This window comes from Uloborus diversus, chromosome 9, assembly GCF_026930045.1.
Source record: "Uloborus diversus isolate 005 chromosome 9, Udiv.v.3.1, whole genome shotgun sequence".
Classification (NCBI taxonomy): domain Eukaryota; kingdom Metazoa; phylum Arthropoda; class Arachnida; order Araneae; family Uloboridae; genus Uloborus; species Uloborus diversus.
The window spans coordinates 89,712,787-89,730,392 of NC_072739.1; the positions used below are offsets into that span (position 1 = coordinate 89,712,787).

General features: G+C 32.8%; 1 protein-coding gene across 1 annotated transcript in view; it reads left to right on the forward strand.

Annotated features, from left to right (window-relative positions):
- LOC129230367 (anaphase-promoting complex subunit 1-like) overlaps nt 1–17,606 on the forward strand; it is a 112,484-nt gene that overhangs the window by 68,935 nt on the left and 25,943 nt on the right. The window contains 5 exon segments of the mRNA XM_054864764.1: nt 371–449; nt 4,853–4,927; nt 6,948–7,012; nt 15,281–15,371; nt 15,716–15,826. Of these exon segments, the coding sequence (XP_054720739.1) occupies nt 371–449; nt 4,853–4,927; nt 6,948–7,012; nt 15,281–15,371; nt 15,716–15,826 (421 nt within the window).

Here is a 17,606-nt window from a genome sequence, read left to right on the forward strand (position 1 = left end):
AAAAATTTCGTGTGGAAGTTCAAGTGATCGAAGTGCAATCTAGATGATGTACATGTACAATCAAAATCCCAACTATTTCAAAATTTGGTGTTTATTCAAAATAATTTCATCATTAGTTATTAGAAAGCTTTCAAAAGAGGAATTTCATAAGTATAATCATGTAATAGTATATAGTCAATTGCTATCTTAATATGTTCTAAAGCCTATGATTGTCACCTTATTTTAAACTTGTGTTTTCATATGTTTTTGATTCTTTTTTTTAAACTTATTTTGGATACTTAATCAGTCATTTAAACTTTAATGGCTGCATGTTACTAAACTGACTATAAAACTCAAATTATTTTACTGTGAAATTTTAAAACCATTCTAGGGCCATTGCTGAGTGGATGAGAGTGCCAGATACTCAGTTTTTATTAGATATGGTACGCCCTGACTTCCTCTTGCTTCGGGTAAATACATATTTTCTCTTTGTTACCTTTTTATCTGCATATTTAATTCTAAACAGATATTATCCAGATTATGAAATTTTGATAAACTTAGAGGTCAAAATTCATAGCAACTTGAGAATGAATTTTTTTAACTAGTGGGATTATAAATGTTTTGCTAACTGTGGTGTAAGTGCATTACAAATTGTAGAATTTTGCTCCAGAAAGAAGTTTTTGTTAAAATCCTACTTGGCTACTCTAAAATGAATGTTTTTTTCTTGTCTATTTGCTTTGTTATCAATTGTCAAAAGCGGTTTTGCATCCTAATTGCTTCAACTCCTTGGTCAGCTACTTTTATGCGGCTGTTTCTTGGTATTTCAATGGTAGTAAGAGAAGTGCATTAGTTCCAACCTCGTCAGAGACTTGATTTGTAATTATAAAGCAGAGGTAATTACAAGGTTCGTGTGGGTCGTGGAAATCTTGGAAAGTCATGGAAAAAATAAGCAAATTTCAGACCTGGAAAAGTCATGGAAAATAGAAATTTTCATTCTAAGTCATGGAAATTTATTTTGAGTCATGGAAAGCTGTCCTGGGCAAAGAGAAAGTAACAGTAGCTAAAAGAGCGTTATAAATCTTGAGTGATTTAATAGTATTGCACATATTGTTGCATCAGAGCAACAGTAAGATAACCAATCCCAGAAATGACACTAAGATATCTTACTGTTGCTCTGAGGCGACGATATAAAAGCTATTAAAACTGGAAATTTGAACAATCCGAAAAACAAATCTGAATTTTGAAATCTCATTGCATCCACTTCTGTAGCAGCCGCTCCTCTTTTTTTTTTTTTGCAGTGTGATTTTACTGCTTGGACATCACTCATTTTAAATTTATCATTATTTTCAACGCTTCTTATAGTTCATATTCTTTAGTAGCAAACTTGCATGTTCTTGATTTTGCCATGCCTACTCAAAAACGCAATTTAATTGCATCCGAGTTCGTTTCCATTACTCGTAAAAACTTTATTATTAAATTTATCTGAGTATATCTAAATTTTTTGAAGGTTTTGCAGAATATAGATCTGTAGTCAAGTGATAGAATACAGAAATAGAGAAATTCCAATACTCTAAAGTAATAGTCCCCAATTTTGGCTTGCAAATGTAATCTATGCGACCCACTGCTACCTTCAATGTCAGGAATAAAAACACTATGTTCTGGAATTACTGAACCTATCAATTTATGTGCATTTGAAAATGTGCTAGTAAGTAAACAAGTACTATTGAATCATTAGATCACAGCTAGTTTTTTAAAAAATAAATATCCTGTTTAGAAACATGAATTTACTAAAGAATGTGGCTTTACTTTAAAGAACCAAAATATTGTCAAGTTATGAAGATGATTAAATGTACTGTTGCTGACACTAAAAGGCATCCCTTTGAAGCAAATTTATTAAAACTTGGTAAAGACTTATTCAACCTTTTCCCCATTCATAATAATTCTGCCTGTTTATGAAGGAAAAAAAAGTCGACATTTAAGCATCATTATATTCCATTCACTGTATTTTTACTTTATTTAAATTTATGATGAAGACAAATAAGAATGAAGTGTTTTTAGGTGTACGCTGATATTTTTTCAATTACAAGTAAGTGCTTCAATGAGGTAGTGGTATTCAGAAGTTTTGCTAATGCTTAAATCCAAAAAAATTTGTAACTTTGATTTTAAATGGTACTATTCTCTTCATGTAACAAGGTCATGAAAACTTTTATGAAGTCATGAAAAAGTCATGGAATTTTTTTATCTGAACAGAGTATGAACCCTGTAATTATGTTCAGGTAAAACATTGGATTTTTGGTATTTTTTCTTGTGCAGCCAGTAATGCAGTATTGTTTCCAGGGTTCCATTGTTTCCAGGGAAAATATCAAAAATATCCGATATTTTGATATATATCAGATATTTTGATATATATGAGATATTTTGATATGTATCTGATATTTTCAATCAGTGCAAATTTAAGTCATTAAATCCTAACTGCTTATTCAAGTCACTGCTGTTTATTTTTTATATTGTAATGCATCAATTTTAAAAAAAAATTTTCTTTCATTATTAACATTCAAAACTATACATTTTATGTAAAAACTTAAGTAATTTGAATGGCATTTAAATATAAATGGTATTTACAATCATTTGTAAAATGTGATAATTTAATCTATTAGAAATAAAATGTAGCATAACTGATATATTTCTATTAATTTTAATTAAATTACTTAAGCAAGAGATGCTTTGCTCATTTCTCTTTAGTTAACTACTTGTACAACTTGTACAAATTTTATATGTTTCAGAAATAAGAAAAATGCATTAGTCAGTACATATCCATAAAACATTTTTTTTTCTGACTAATTAAAATAGTTACATTACTAACCCTAACATATACAGTGGCTCCCAAAAGCGTTCGTACACTTTGAAATTTTTTGGTAAAACCAAAATAACGCGAAACTGAATTCGAATATGAAGTCCAGTACTTTTTTCACATCATTCCTATGTCATTGTAAATGAAACCCTGTAGTTTTTTCAAAATATTCACGGATCTTCTCTTTGAAATGGGTCAAAAAACGAAGAGACAGAGAGATAATATGCCACAAAACTTATCATACACTCAAATATTTTCGAATAAATTCATGATTAAAATTATCATATGTCATTTTTTTATTATTTTTGCATTGTGTTGACCCTTAAAAATCATTTGGCTTTATTTTTTTGTTTATTTATTCCTTAATATTGTGCTTATTACTTTAAAATGGCAGGTATTCGTAAAAAACCAAACACCATTCGAAATTTGAATTTTTTCCTCACAGTAGCTGTAAATTAGTTTGAAATGTCTCTAAATTAGTTAATTTATTTCCTTCTATAGTAAAGTGCTTGATAAAATGCTTTAAAGAAAAGAATTGGACCGAAAACAAGGTAAGAAAAGGTCAACCGGCAAAGTTGACAAAGTGTGATCGGAGATTTACAGTTAAAAACTTTAGGAAAAATACTCATTTGAGTGCTGTAAAAATTTCTGCAGAGTTAATTGAAAATTTTAACATTGAATTTTCACCTAAAATTGATTGCCAAGTTCTCTGATTAGCCGGATTAAAGTGGATCTCTTCCCGCAGAAATTTTCTTGGTCGTGCGAAAAGCAGAAAGCTTACGCTTTTCATTGCAAAATTATTGATAAATAAGCTCAAATTTTTTTTGAAATTGCCTCGTACTTACAGATAAAAATGAATTCAATATGTTTGGTTGAACTGTTGTACAATTGTAAATAGAAGAAAAAAAAAACCTTAATCTTAAGAACTTAGTTGAACCAGTTAAGCAGGACGGTGAAGGGGTTTTTGTGTGAGGGTGCATCTCAGCTTCAGAACTTAGTAGTTTCGAATTTTTTGATGAAATAATGAATCATGCTGTTTATTTAATTATTTTAAAAACCAATTTTAAGCTCTTAGCCAAAAATTTGGTTATTGGAAACAACTTTGTTTCTTTTATCAAAATAACGATAAGAAGAATGCGGTTTTCAACGTTTGCATCTAGTCAGGGCCTGATTTACGGGAGGGCAGGCGGGGCAACTGCCCCGGGGCCTCCACAACAAAGGGGCCCCCACAATAAAATTTTTACAAACTATCCTAACTGTAACGCGTCGAAAAATCGCCTATATACAAATATATCAAAGTATCGGATATTTTCGAAAATATGATGATCTTTTTGGACCCTGATTAGGGGCCTCCACTCCTTCATTGCCTCGGGGCCTCCACACTTCCAAATACGGCCCTGCATCTAGTGTCTCAAAAATTGTCTTAAAGTTTAGAAAATACCCCTTAACTCTCTAGACTTGAACTTAATGTAACATATTTAGAGATATCTGGTGGCTAGATTATGAAAATGCGGCTTTGAAACGAAAATAGAGCTAGAAACAGTATGACTTGAAGTGTGGTTGAACACTTGCTCAGAAATTACGCAAAAAGAGAAAGAAAAAAGAATGAAATCTATTCTCAGATGTTTAAAAGGTGTTGTTGATACTGCATGATATTCTACTAAATAATAACTTAGTAAAAAGTTAGATTATTCAATAATATATAGACATTTTTTAAAGTGTACGCAGACTTTTGTGAGATAATATTTTCGTCACTTTTTGGTTTTTGATTTTTAAAGAATTAAGTTTTAATATTTTCAAAAAAAAAATCATGTAGTTTTGTAGAAAATTGATCATAGATCTTATAATTAAATACCTATTCCGAAATATTAATTCTAACCAATGGGATAGGATCCTATTTCATTGAAAGTCGTAGGTGTACGAACACTTTTGGGAGCCACTGTATGTATATTTAGTAAGGACAAGAATCTTAAGAACTAATGTTCATGCTTTAATTGTGATATATGTTAATTTTTTATGTAGGTTTTGAGCAAAGGTTTGATTTTATGGTCCAGTATACATCCTTCTACAAGATGGATTGAAGACCACTTACCTCATGTAAGTTATTCTTCTTGTTAATAGAATTTTCTTTCATTGAAACAACTTTATCATCCATTAAAATTAGTTTTCCTAAATGGAGCATTACCATTGGATTTTCCTTATTTTGGTTTATTCAAAGTTTGATTTGTTTATTTTTTTTTTTTTTGGTTCATTTGCCCATAATGATTTTTCATGCATTTTAGTGTGTATATTCTGTTGCAGAATACGAACTCCTAAACTTTCAATGTTCTTCAAAAATTCAATGCTCCATTCAAAAAGCATTTTGTAAAGTCATGTTTGTAATTATCTCAAGAAGTTCAGAACAAATTTCAACAGAAGTTATATTACTTTATCATCAATTTTTATTTCTTTGCGTAGGATGACTGAAATTTTCTAGGAAATAATTTTCTTTCTTCTTACATATTAAATGTTTAGCTTTGTTTTCCTGTCGAACTTTTTGCAAGTTAGGTTGTTCCTCACATTTTTTATTTTGCTCATCAGCATTTTGGTGCATGTTTTCTATTTATACATAAATAGATTGTGTTTTCAAAAATATTATAGATTCTGATCAAAATTCACTGCTGAAATTATTTCCAAGGTTATTTTTCTAGCTGTGAAGAAAATTAAACTTTTTACATGAAAGATTTTTGCAAATGACGATAGCTAATTTCTGCCTTTTCCATTTTGATCCTTAAAAATTAGTCAGTGGTCTTGTTGCTTGTGATAAATTTCTAAGTTTTCTCTTCTTGTAAGTTATTTCAAGATTTCCACCTCCCCTTAGGTTCAGTATTATTATTCTTCGTTATATTACAGTAGAGAAAATTATCTTCATCTCTTTCATTTATATTTCAACTAAATTGTTCCTATGTAAAATTAGAAATATAACATTTGGTGACTGTTTTCTATTATTAAAATAGTACATTATATAATACTTAAAATGTATAACACCAAATATAAAATATACATTTAGTGTTATGCATGTGTTCCACCACCAGGCATGCACAAAGTAAGTGCAAAATAACGAAATAACAACAAATTGAAAATTTTTTTTAACAAGATGTATGCGAGAACTTGAAGAAGTAGTACAAATGCAAAACCGACAAATTTAAACACAACTACATTTAAAGAGTAAAAATTAATTAACTGGGTGGGCACTGCTTCCAGGGCCGGATTTGGAAGTGTGGAGGCCCCGGGGCAACGAAGGAGTAGAGGCCCCTAATCAGGGTTCGAAAAGATCATCATATTTTCCAAAATATCCGATACTTTAATATATATCCGAATATTTTGATATATATGTATGTATCCGATATTTTTGACCCATGAAAGTTAAGATATTTTGTAAAAATTTTACTGTGGGGCCCCTTTGTTGTGGTGGCCTCGGGGTAGTAGCCCCGCCTGCCTTTAAATCTGGCCCTGACTGCTTCGTCGGCTGAGAGTGGGAGCTGTGGTTGTACTTAAAATTTGCAGGTTTCTGAAGAGGTCTGCATTGCACGAGTTAACATTGAAAGTTTAATTGTATTATAAACTCTAAAAAAAAACAATACTACTGCCATTTTTTTTCCTGACACAATTCTTCTAATACAATTAAACTTTCAATGTTAACTCATGCACTGCCAATCTCTTCAGAAACCTGCAAATTTTAAGTACAACCACGGCTCCCATTATCCGTCGAGGAAGCAGTGCCCACTCAGTTAATTAATTTTTACTGTTTAAATGTAGTTGTGTTTAAATTTGTTGGTTTTGCATTTGTACTACTTCTTCAAGTTCTTGCATATATCTTGTTCAAAAATTTTTTCAATTTGTTGTTATTTTGTTATTTCGTTATTTTACACTTATTTTGTGCACACCTGAGGGTGGAACACATTAGTAACACCAAATATTTAAAATACATTTAATGCTTTAGCAGCAATTATGCGCTGGTTGAGTAAATATATAATTTTTTTTACATTTCCCCTATATATATATATATATATATATATATATATATATATATATATATATATATATATATATATATATATATATATTTAAATTTTAGATAGTCGCTAAGTATGCCTTTCAGCGTGGAAGTGGAAATAGTGATGTGGATTATGAAACTATGAGGTAATTATTTTATTTATTTCACTATTTCATACAAATTCAGGTACGAAAGTGAGAACAGCAGGATCTAGTCCCAACTAGACTAGTCCCAACCGATTTATCAATCTCCAATGAAGGTCAAGAGCCCTTTTAACACTTTTTCAAATTTCATGATTAGCTTGGAGTTTGAAAAGCTTAAAACAATGATGCAAGCTTCTACCATCTTTGTAAAAATGTAGTCCATTAACATTACATTTTAGTAAACATAAGTAACTCTTTCCTGCTCCCTCAAATTCTTTGTTCAAAAGTATGGATGTTAACCCTTTTAGACCTGGAATCATACTAAATTAGAAACTTTATTTATTAACATAGTAGCCATTCATTTGAACCCTTATCAATACATTAACACCTTTCTTAAGATAAGTAGACAAAAATGGTACAGCATACTCTAAATAAGTCAGGAAACTTCTGTAAAAAGTTAGAGGAACTTCCTTCAAACTAAGTAAATTAGATCTATTTATGAAACTTAGCATCAGTTAGTCTTATTGCTAGCTGTGCTCCTGATGCTGACTATACTTCAAGCCCTGTCTTATTAAGACATCCTGCTCAGCAACCTTTTGCTTTGCAAATAATAGATCCCAGTAAATAATAGCTTTGCTATTTCCATGACCTAAATGAAACACTTTTTACACATTATAATTCGCAACTCCAACGAACTATAGGGGGCACTGAAGTCACTGTCTAATGGCGGAATTGAAAACTAAAACAAACGCACATGGTAACGAAGAAAATGCTAAAAGTGTTGTGATTTTTGTTCGTACGTATGATTTTTTCGCTTTATTCTTTTAAAATTAATTTTCAAAGTCTTGTGGATATTCTGGCCCACGTAGAAAGAAATGAGAATTCAAGAAGCATTACTAAACGTCAAAGATTAATGCAAACTACGTAGTTCGTAGTTCTAAGCAGCTATTTCCACGATGTTGAATTCGATATTTATCAATTCTTGATAAAACTAAATAATAATTGTGGCCTGACAAGAATAACAATTAATGCTAGAAAATTCAATGTGACATTACAAATTGTTATCGAAAGAAGATGATACTTTTTTGCCTTGCTTGGCTAGCGCTTATTTTTTTTCCATTTGTAGCTGAGTTATTTCTCTTGAATTCCCGAATCAGTTCATTTAAAAATTTTCTGTTTCGATTTTTCTAATTTCTGAGTTACGATTTAATTGTGCCATGTTATGCAAATCATCAACAAAATTCTCACGGATATATGGTGGTAGTTTTCTTTTCAGTTGATTGACCATTATTTCCTTTCACTTATCGAATTCTGTAATCTTACTACCATTTTATTCCACTCATGATAAAAATTAAAAATGGTTTAACTAAAAACGCGAAATCTCGCCAAGGCTACTTTGCTCGCACAATACTAAAAATTATAACCCTAAACAAATTTGGCGAAACCTTTCAGCTGAGAATAAAAGGAATAAAGTAAATTCTTTCTCGGTTATTCATTTTGTTCTACGATAATATATTCAAGAAAATATTTTGCATACTGTCCATTCCAACTAAATGCTGCTGTAAAATATGGTAAGTTTAATTAATTTAAGATTTAAAAAAACCCCATATTCTTACAAATTCATACAAAACAATAAAAAATTTTACCTGGTATAAGGTTATCCAATTTTGTTAATCCAGAGTTTTCTTGTTTATGCTTCCACCATTTAATACTTTTTTGAAAGAAATAAGGAAAATTAACATTATTTTAAGAAGCTCGAGAATACTACTAAGGGACGAATTAATTTCTGTAGCTGAAAGCAAACTAAGACACATCGATTGCGTTAATAAATACTCAGAACAAACTGCCTGTGTTTACGTCAACAGACACACGTGGAACGCAACGTGGCAATGTTTAAGTTCCATTTGCAGTTTTGTAAATCACCGCAAGGTAGCGTATTCGAGCGCTGGAGTTTCCGAATATGTTTTTAATCATTGAAAAACATACTGCACTTAATTCTGCACTTTAAAATCTTATCTTCTCTTGAAGTTTATTTGATCTTTATTGTTAACAATTCCCAAACTTGGCTATCATCTACAAAAATATTGATGTTTCCTGAAAGCCTTTTACTTACATCACTAATAAAAATAATAAATAATAATGTCCCTAAAACTAGCCTTCTAGTCAGCTGATCTCTAACCCCCCCCCCCCCAAAAAAAAAAAAAATCTGCTCTCCAATACAATCCAGTTTTTTAGAAAAGTGAGCAATCTACAGTGCTGAATTGAAACGTTTTTGAAAGACAATGTAAACAAAATGTTGACTTTTTATTTTTGTTTGAAGCCTTGGTAACTGTACTGTGCAGGTATAGGACAAAATAATAGGAACACCCAGTTAAAATTGAGTCTTTTTTTGACCGCCAAATAATTGACCGCCACGTGTTGCAACAGTTTACCAACAAGTGGCCGTGGTAGGGAAGGTATCAATCAAGCATTTGGCGGTGTGAGGGTTGCATGAAAAAATTCTTTATTTAGCAATGCGTGATTATGTCCGACCTCTCCAACGTGAAAAAAGGCATGAAATTGGAGCTCGTCTCGCTGAAGCATCAGTGTCCTGAACAGCCAGTTTTGTGGATGTTTCAAGGACTACTGTATCAAAAGTTATGATAGCCTATACAAATCTAGGGAAGGTCTCTTCTGCGAAGCACTACAATGGGCAAAAGTCGAAGTTCAAGGATGGTGATAGACGAACGTTGAAAAGGATTGTCCGATGAAAACACAAGACTACACTGCCGCAGATAACGTCCAAAATGAATGCAAACCTCCAGTACCCCGTATGAATGCAAATTATTCAACGGGAGTTGCATGTTGCCTACATTCATGGCAGAGTAGCTATTTCAAAAGCGTTAGTTTCGACGCAAAATGCTATGAAAAGACTACAGTGGTACACAGACCACCTAAACTGGACACAACTGCAATGGGAACAAGCCATATGGTCTGACGAGCCAGCATTTATACTATTCCAGATCACCGGATGTGTGTTCGCCCTGCAAACACCAACAAAAGCACATCAGATTGACAGCTTGGTTTCTGCCTTGAAGCATGGAAGGGGTACTGTGATGGTGTGGGGAGCAATATCTTCGTGTGGATTTGGTCCTCTTGTTACCCTGAGGGTGAGAATCACAGGTGAACATTATCGAATCGTATCGATCATCTCCCCCCCCCCCATGCTTCAGACTGTCTTTCGAGAAGAAAGTCCTTTGTTCCAAGATGACATCGCCCCTATTCACAAGCACCACTGTGTTCAAACATGGTTACACTTGCATGACGATGAAATGAAACATCTAACGTGGTGTTCCCAGCACCCTGATCTAATCATCATCAATCCTTTGTAGGGTTTTCTAGAGAACTAAGTCCGTGCGCGATGTTCTCCTTTACGCACTCTACCTGAACACGAGGCGGTCTTGCACAAGGAATGGATGCGAATTCTAATGAACTATATTCAAGACCTTTATGTGTCAGTACCACATCGAATACAAATTGCCATTCAAGTGGCCCAACCCCTTATTAATAAAAGATTTTCATTTTGTCATAGGTGTTCCTATTATTTTGTATACCTGTACATGCAATGAATTAATATTAGGAAATGCTCTTAATTATAAAAAGTAATGCATTTTATTTAACATACAATTTATTTGTCACGTTATTGTTATTATTATAACAGTAACCTTGAAATTCATCAGAGTTTCAAAATTTTACAAACTGCTGAATCGCACACAGGCTCATAATTATGTGCCTTAGCTTTGGACTTTTTCTTGAAGAGCACAGCAGTTTGCCAGCTTTCAGTACATTGGTAAAAAAAGCATATCTTCAGTATCTGTATATGGCTCTTGTACTTTTTCTTAAATATATTTTTTTGAATCTACAGTTGTTTGAAAAATGTTCTATTTTGCTTTCAAATTGTTGTTTTGCAATAAATTTTCAAACATTGCCTAAAGCAATTTCAAGAAAAGTGCTTCTGAGAACAATGTACTTATGTTTAAAAATTAATGCAGTTTTTTATATTTCAAAGCATTTGACATCCCCACTTTAGAAAGAATTTAGTTCTGTAAAATCAACTTTACATGTTATAATGCTTAGTATTAGACAAGTTGGGATTTTATAAAAGCAAGAAGAAAATTCAGTGATTTGTAAAATATAAAAGAGAGCCAAAGTTGTTTTGGTAGTTTTAGAAACCAATTGAGCTTCTTTTCCATACTATGCTGCTGCAGTTATTGATCTTTACTTTGATATTTTAACTTCATTTTTACATCTGTTTATTTTAAGGATGTAAAAAATAGTATTAGATAGGTTTGATCATGGGTGCAAGACCTTCCGTCTCAGGACGGATTTCCGTCTTGACAAAATTTCCGAGACGGAGGTCGGGACAGAAAGAAATTCAATGACTTTCTTTTAATTTTTAATGAAAAAAGAAAAATTGAGTGTTTGAAAAATATGCTTTAATATAACTGGACCATTCCATAACTACGAATTTATGTCGACATTCTCTCCGTTTTCCGCCATGTGCTTGTTTTGTTTGTAACGTGCTTTTGGAGGAGTGGCTTTTCGGCCCGCGCCGTTTGACTTTTTTTAGGTATAGCTTTGTTATTTCCAACTCACTGCATTGCAGACCGAGGAGTTGCTCGCTATTCTCCCTGATTTTTCGAAGCAATCGGCTCTAATTGAAAATTTAGCCTTTTTTCATGCTATTTTCGATCATCCTTTCGTTTTTTTTCATTTGTGGGTTTTTTTTTTTGCAAACTTTACACGCATAAATGAAAATTATGTACGCTCTTAAAATGTCTTAAGAGTTGAATCTGCATCACCGATTGAGAATGATTGCTGACAAGATGAAATATTTTCGCCACAGCAAAAGGCGTCCACATACCAGGCAAAACAGAAACTATCAAGGATTTTGAAGATTTTAACGAAAATGGGAATTTTGGAAATAACCGAGGGGGGGGAGGGATTTTAAGCTGGTTGGAAACACCGATGGGCAAACCGTTCCTGCATTTTTGACAAAGACTTGAGGAATCACTAAATTCTAATGTCATTGAATCGAACACTCGCTAGAATGGAAATATGGGTGATGGGGGGGGGAGAGAAAGGAAAGGAGAAAAATAACGGCAGCACGAGTTTGCGAAAAAACGCTGCTCTTGCAAAGGGGGTAATCTGTCCGCAAATTAACCCACGATACTGAGGTCTTAAAACGTTGATATCTTGGACAATCTAGGGGGGGGGAGTGTTACTCACGGGTTATACAGAGTAAAATATCGAAAAACTGAATTGAAAATATTTTTGAAGTTAGGAGTGGTTCGATATTTCTCCACTGCAAACTCTTAAAAATTTAAAAGTCAAAAAGTTTTAGGCTGTCTCTAATGATGTAAAAGTGGGTTTTAAAAAAGAATCGAAGACTGGAGTCTTAAAAACATTAATTTAGGCAATCTTTGGTGAATTGCTGAGAGATGGTTTGGGTGTTCTAACATGAAAATGTTTTGTAGCTGATGTATTAAAAACTATTTGAGGCTATATTTAAATGACGTAAGTTAAAGGCATTTGCGACCCTCTCCCGAAAAGTGTTTGTAATTGAAGTCTTAAATCTTTTAGGCTGTCTTTGGCAATGTCAAGAGGGAGGGAGGGAGCTCTCTTTAGGCGAAACTCCGAAACTGGAGTCTTAAAAGCGCAACTTTGGACCGTCTTGGGGTTAGGGTTCTCCTTTCCCAAAAAATATTCAAAGCTGAAGTATTCAGAACTCAGCTTTAGGTAATCTTTGGAAGACTTAAGAAGAGGGAATTCGAAGGCTTTCTCTCAATACGTTTTAGAATTTAAATTCTTAAATCTTCGGTGATGAAAAGGGGAAACCAGAAATTTAAGTAAAATTTAGTGAACTTAGAGGAAAGAGTTCGGGGGGGGGGGGGGTCTCTCTCTCCGAAATATTGAAATGCTATTTTGGCTATTTTTGAGTGAGTTAAGAGTTAGGGAATTCAGGGGTCTTTCTCGAAACATTTTCGAAATTGAAGTCTTAAAACTTTGGGTTGTCTTTGGCGATGTGTGGAAGGGAGTTGCTCTCTCAAAAGAAAAATAAATCTTAAACAAAAACTTACACTGCGTTTAGTAAACACAATGAGAGGGGGGGGGGGTATTCTGCACCTCCAGCCTGAAATATTTTAGTTTCTGAAATTTTAAGAGCTTTGTTTTGGGCTATCTTTGGATGACTTAAGGGGGAAGGGTGTAGGAAAATTCTTTCAAATAGTTTCCAAAATTAAAGTATTAAAATTTTTAGGCGGTCATAAGTCATTTTTATAGGTAAGAGGGGTACTATTCCTACAAAACAATTTAGAAACTGAAGCCTTAAAAATTGAAATTTTAGACATTTGTGGTGAACTCAAAGGAAGGGGTTCGGGAGTTCTCTTATGAAAATTCTTTGATGCTGAAATATTTAAAGCGCCACTTTAGGCTATATTTGAGTGCCTTGAGAGTGATGTGATTCGGGACCCTGCCTGGGGTTAGGATTCAGTTACCCTATTTTCATTTATTTTTTTTATTAATGAATGTTGGAAAGGGTACCTTGTTTAAAAAATATATCTTCACTGAAGCGATTTTTTATTGCTAATTTCACCACCTGCTATCTTATAAAAGAATTCTTTTTCAAATGAGGACTGTGTGGGGAATGGTGACAGTTCATTATCATTAGTCGGCCTTACCCTTCACCCACCTTCCCTTCTTTTCTAGTTTGTTGGCGCTACTTTGGGTAGACTTTCCGATCAGAACTGATTTATGTTGCAAAAGTGAAAATCTTATGTCCTAAGCGATTTTATTGCTACAGTAAAAATGTTTACGATCGGCAAAAAACTAATGGTAGGGTGCTGCAAACGCTTTTACCCCTTACATTATCCAACATCGTCTAAAATTGCGTTTTTGAAACTTCAATTTCGAAATATTGCCGAAGGAGGGTTCCTGAACTCCATCCCTTCAAATACTGCATTCAAAAAGCGTATAAACGTTATGAAATTTAAATTACAATGTCGTTTTTAAATCTTCAATTTCGGGGAAAGCCCCTTGCGTCCCCCCCCCCTCTTTCTCTAATATTTTTTGAAGGTTGCCCAATATTGTGATTTTGGGATTATCATTTGGAAATAATTGATGTAAGAGTCCCTGAACCCCTCCTTTCCCTGAACTTTACCAAAATGGCCTACCATAGGATTTTTTTGACTTCAATTTAAAAAAATTTCTGGGGGAGATCCCCCAGGCCTCCCTTTTATTGCCAGATTTTAGATTTTTTGGAATTATGATGTCAAAACACTTAAATATTACAATTTTAAGGCTTGAAATTTAAATCAGACAGATTCCAAAACTGGTATTGTTAAAATCTACAACATTCAAATTTTTCCTTAAGCCCGCATGCGCGTGCCGGTGGGGGGGGGGGGGGCTGAAAATATTTTCCGTCTTGAACACATCACCAAACTTGCACCCATGGGTTTGATTTAAAATAATAAATTTTAGGAAAGCTGGCCTAGATGCTTTTCAACCAGAATCACAAACCTAGCACCAATTTTGACAGTAGTTGTTTGTATAATTCTTATTCTTAGATTTGCTTCAATTTCATTAAGCAATAAAAATGAAGCATAGCTGCCACCCTTATTTTCATCTCATAAAATATTGATGATACTTGACACATATTTTCTTTCACTATCCCTGTAGAGTTTTCATCTTACAATTTTTACCATATTACAATTATTATGCAAAAAAACTTAGATAGTCTAGCGGAAAACTACAAGGAACAACTGAAGCATTTAAAAATAAAATAATGTCATTATATGCATTTGAAAAATAATGTCATGTCCAACCAATAGCGCCCATATAGGGGGGGAAGGGGGGGCTCAAGGAGAGCCCCCCCTAGAAATTAGAACTCCCCTAGAAATTAGAACTTCCTTGCTTTTAGTACTTTTTTCTTTGCAAAAATGCAGTAACATTTCTTTTCCAGCCATTAATGAGTAATTTATCGAAACTGTCAAACTTTAATAACTCGAATCTGTACTGAAATCGGTGTCTATGGGGAAAATATCCTGCTAAACCATGCAGAAAATATCTGAGCTCCCTCCCCCCTTACAATTTTGCATATGGGCGCCCATGTGTCCAACTTTTTACTGTCCATTACTGTTTTTTTTTCATTGAAAATAATACAATTGATTGTGAATTGTAACTTTTTATTTTACTCATTTATATCATTAATGGATCCTTTGAATTATATTGTAGCCAGGCATATTGCAATATCATTGCTGGTTGCTGTTTCTGTATTGGGTTAAAGTTTGCTGGTTCTGCAAATAATGAGGCTTTTGAAATTTTAGTAAGCATTGTTTTTCTTATCTATTTTCTATACTATGTATGCCAAATGGTCGAATTTTTACTAATTTGTGTTTGGAAGTTTTGCAGTTAATGCAACATATGTGGTGAAAATTCTTGATTTTGCCATTTCAATTTGTTTCTAAGCATGTGTTTGTATAACTCGACATCATGTCCAAAATCAAATTTTTTTAAATTATTTGATCTGAATCAGAGCTGTATACTTTTTTGGTTTTGTTTTATATCAGTCACTGCTGTTTTTTAATTGCAGTTAAATCAATAAATGTTCATTTTTTGTTGTTAGAGATTTTAAAAACCTGTAAAACCAGTATTTATCTTGCTTTTCAGATGCAGTATACCAAACACTTTCTCACTATATCTCGGAAATCTATTGGTGATCAAGCAGGTCGAAGTACCATGGAAACATGCCTTAATGTTGTTGTTTTATCATTGGCTATGGTAAGATGAATTTTTCTCATTATTTCTTAAAGTTCAATGTGACTGTTCATAATTTTATCTTGTTCTGCACAAACTTTAGTTTGTTTTCAATGGTTTGAAGTACATACGAATGCTAGTTGAACTGTCTGTAACTTTCTTCTTAAAAAGAGAAAAGTTTTCTCTTTTGCCGAAATACGAGAGTTGATCCGGAAATAAGGTTCCCATCAAGTTTACAAGTAGACATTGTTTATTCAGATAGAAATTTACATCGTTGGAAAGAAGAAATTTTGCTCTATTTTTCTATGTAACCGCCATCTTTTTATACATATATTTGTATACAGTGCACCATTTTCTGTGTCCTAATATCATAGAACTCCGCTTCTAACCTGTTGAGAAAGTATTTCACCTCTTTGACTTTATCGTCGCTTCTTAAATATAGGCTACACAAGTGTTCCTTTAACTTGAGGAAACAAAATCACACAATACCATCTCTTTCTTTTTCAAAAATATAATGACCCAAGAAGAAAGCTTGTGTCATATTAATATAACAATAAACTGCTGCAAAAAAATACAGTGGCTCCCAAAAGTGTTTGTACACCTTGAAATTTTTTAGAAAAACCAATATAACTCAAAACTGAATTTGAATATGAAGTTCAATATTTTTTCACAGCATTCCTATGTCATTCTAAATACAACCCATTGGTTTTTTCAAAATATTGACGCATCTTCTTTTTGAAATGGGTCAGAAAACGAAGAGACAGAGAAATAATACGCCACAAAAGTCATCGTACACTCAAATATTTTCGAATAAATTCATGATTAAAATTATCATATGCCATTTTATTAATATTTTTGCATTGTGTTGACCCTTAAGAGTCATTTGGCTTTAATTTTTTGTTTATTTATTCCTTAATAGTGTGCTTATTACTGTAAAATGACTGGTATTCGTAAAAACCCACAAACACCATTCAAAATTCAAATTTTTTTCCCACAGTAGTGGTAAATTGGTTTGAAATATCTCTAAATTAGTTAATTTATTTGTCTGTATAGTAAAATGCTTGATAAAATGCTTTAAAGAAAGAATCGGACCGAAAACAAGGTAAGAAAAGGTCAACTGGCAAAGTTGACAAAACAAAATCGGAGATTTAAAGTTAAAAAAATTATGAAAATTACACATTTGAGTGCTGTAAAAGTATCTGCAGTGTTAAATGAAACATTTTACATTTAATTTTCACCTAAAATTGTTCGCCAAGTTCTCTGGTTAGCTGGAATAAATGGGACCTCTTCCCACAGAAATTTTCTTGGTCGTGCGAAAATAGAAAGCTTACGCTTTTCGCCGCAAAATCAATGATAAAAAAGCTAAAACAGTTTTAGAATCACGTCTTACTTACAGATAAAAATAAATTCAACATTTTTGGTGAAATTGTTGTATAACTGTAAGTAAAAGAAAAAAATTAGGAACTTAATCTTAAGAACATATTTGGATCAGTTAATCAGGACGGTGGAGGTTTACTTGTGTGAGGGTGCATATCAGCATCAGGACTTGGTAGTTTGTAATTTTTTGATGAAATAATGAATCGTGCTGTTCCTTTAAATATTTTAAAAACCAATTTTGAACTCTAAGCCAAAAATTTGGTTATTGGAAACAACTTTGTTTTTCATCAAGATAACGATAAGAAGCACACGGTTTTTAACGTTTGCGTCTAGTGCCTAGAAAAATGTCCTAAAGTTTAGAAAATACCCCCTCAATCTCCAGATTTTAACTTAATGTAACGTATTTAGAGATATCTGGAGGCTAGAT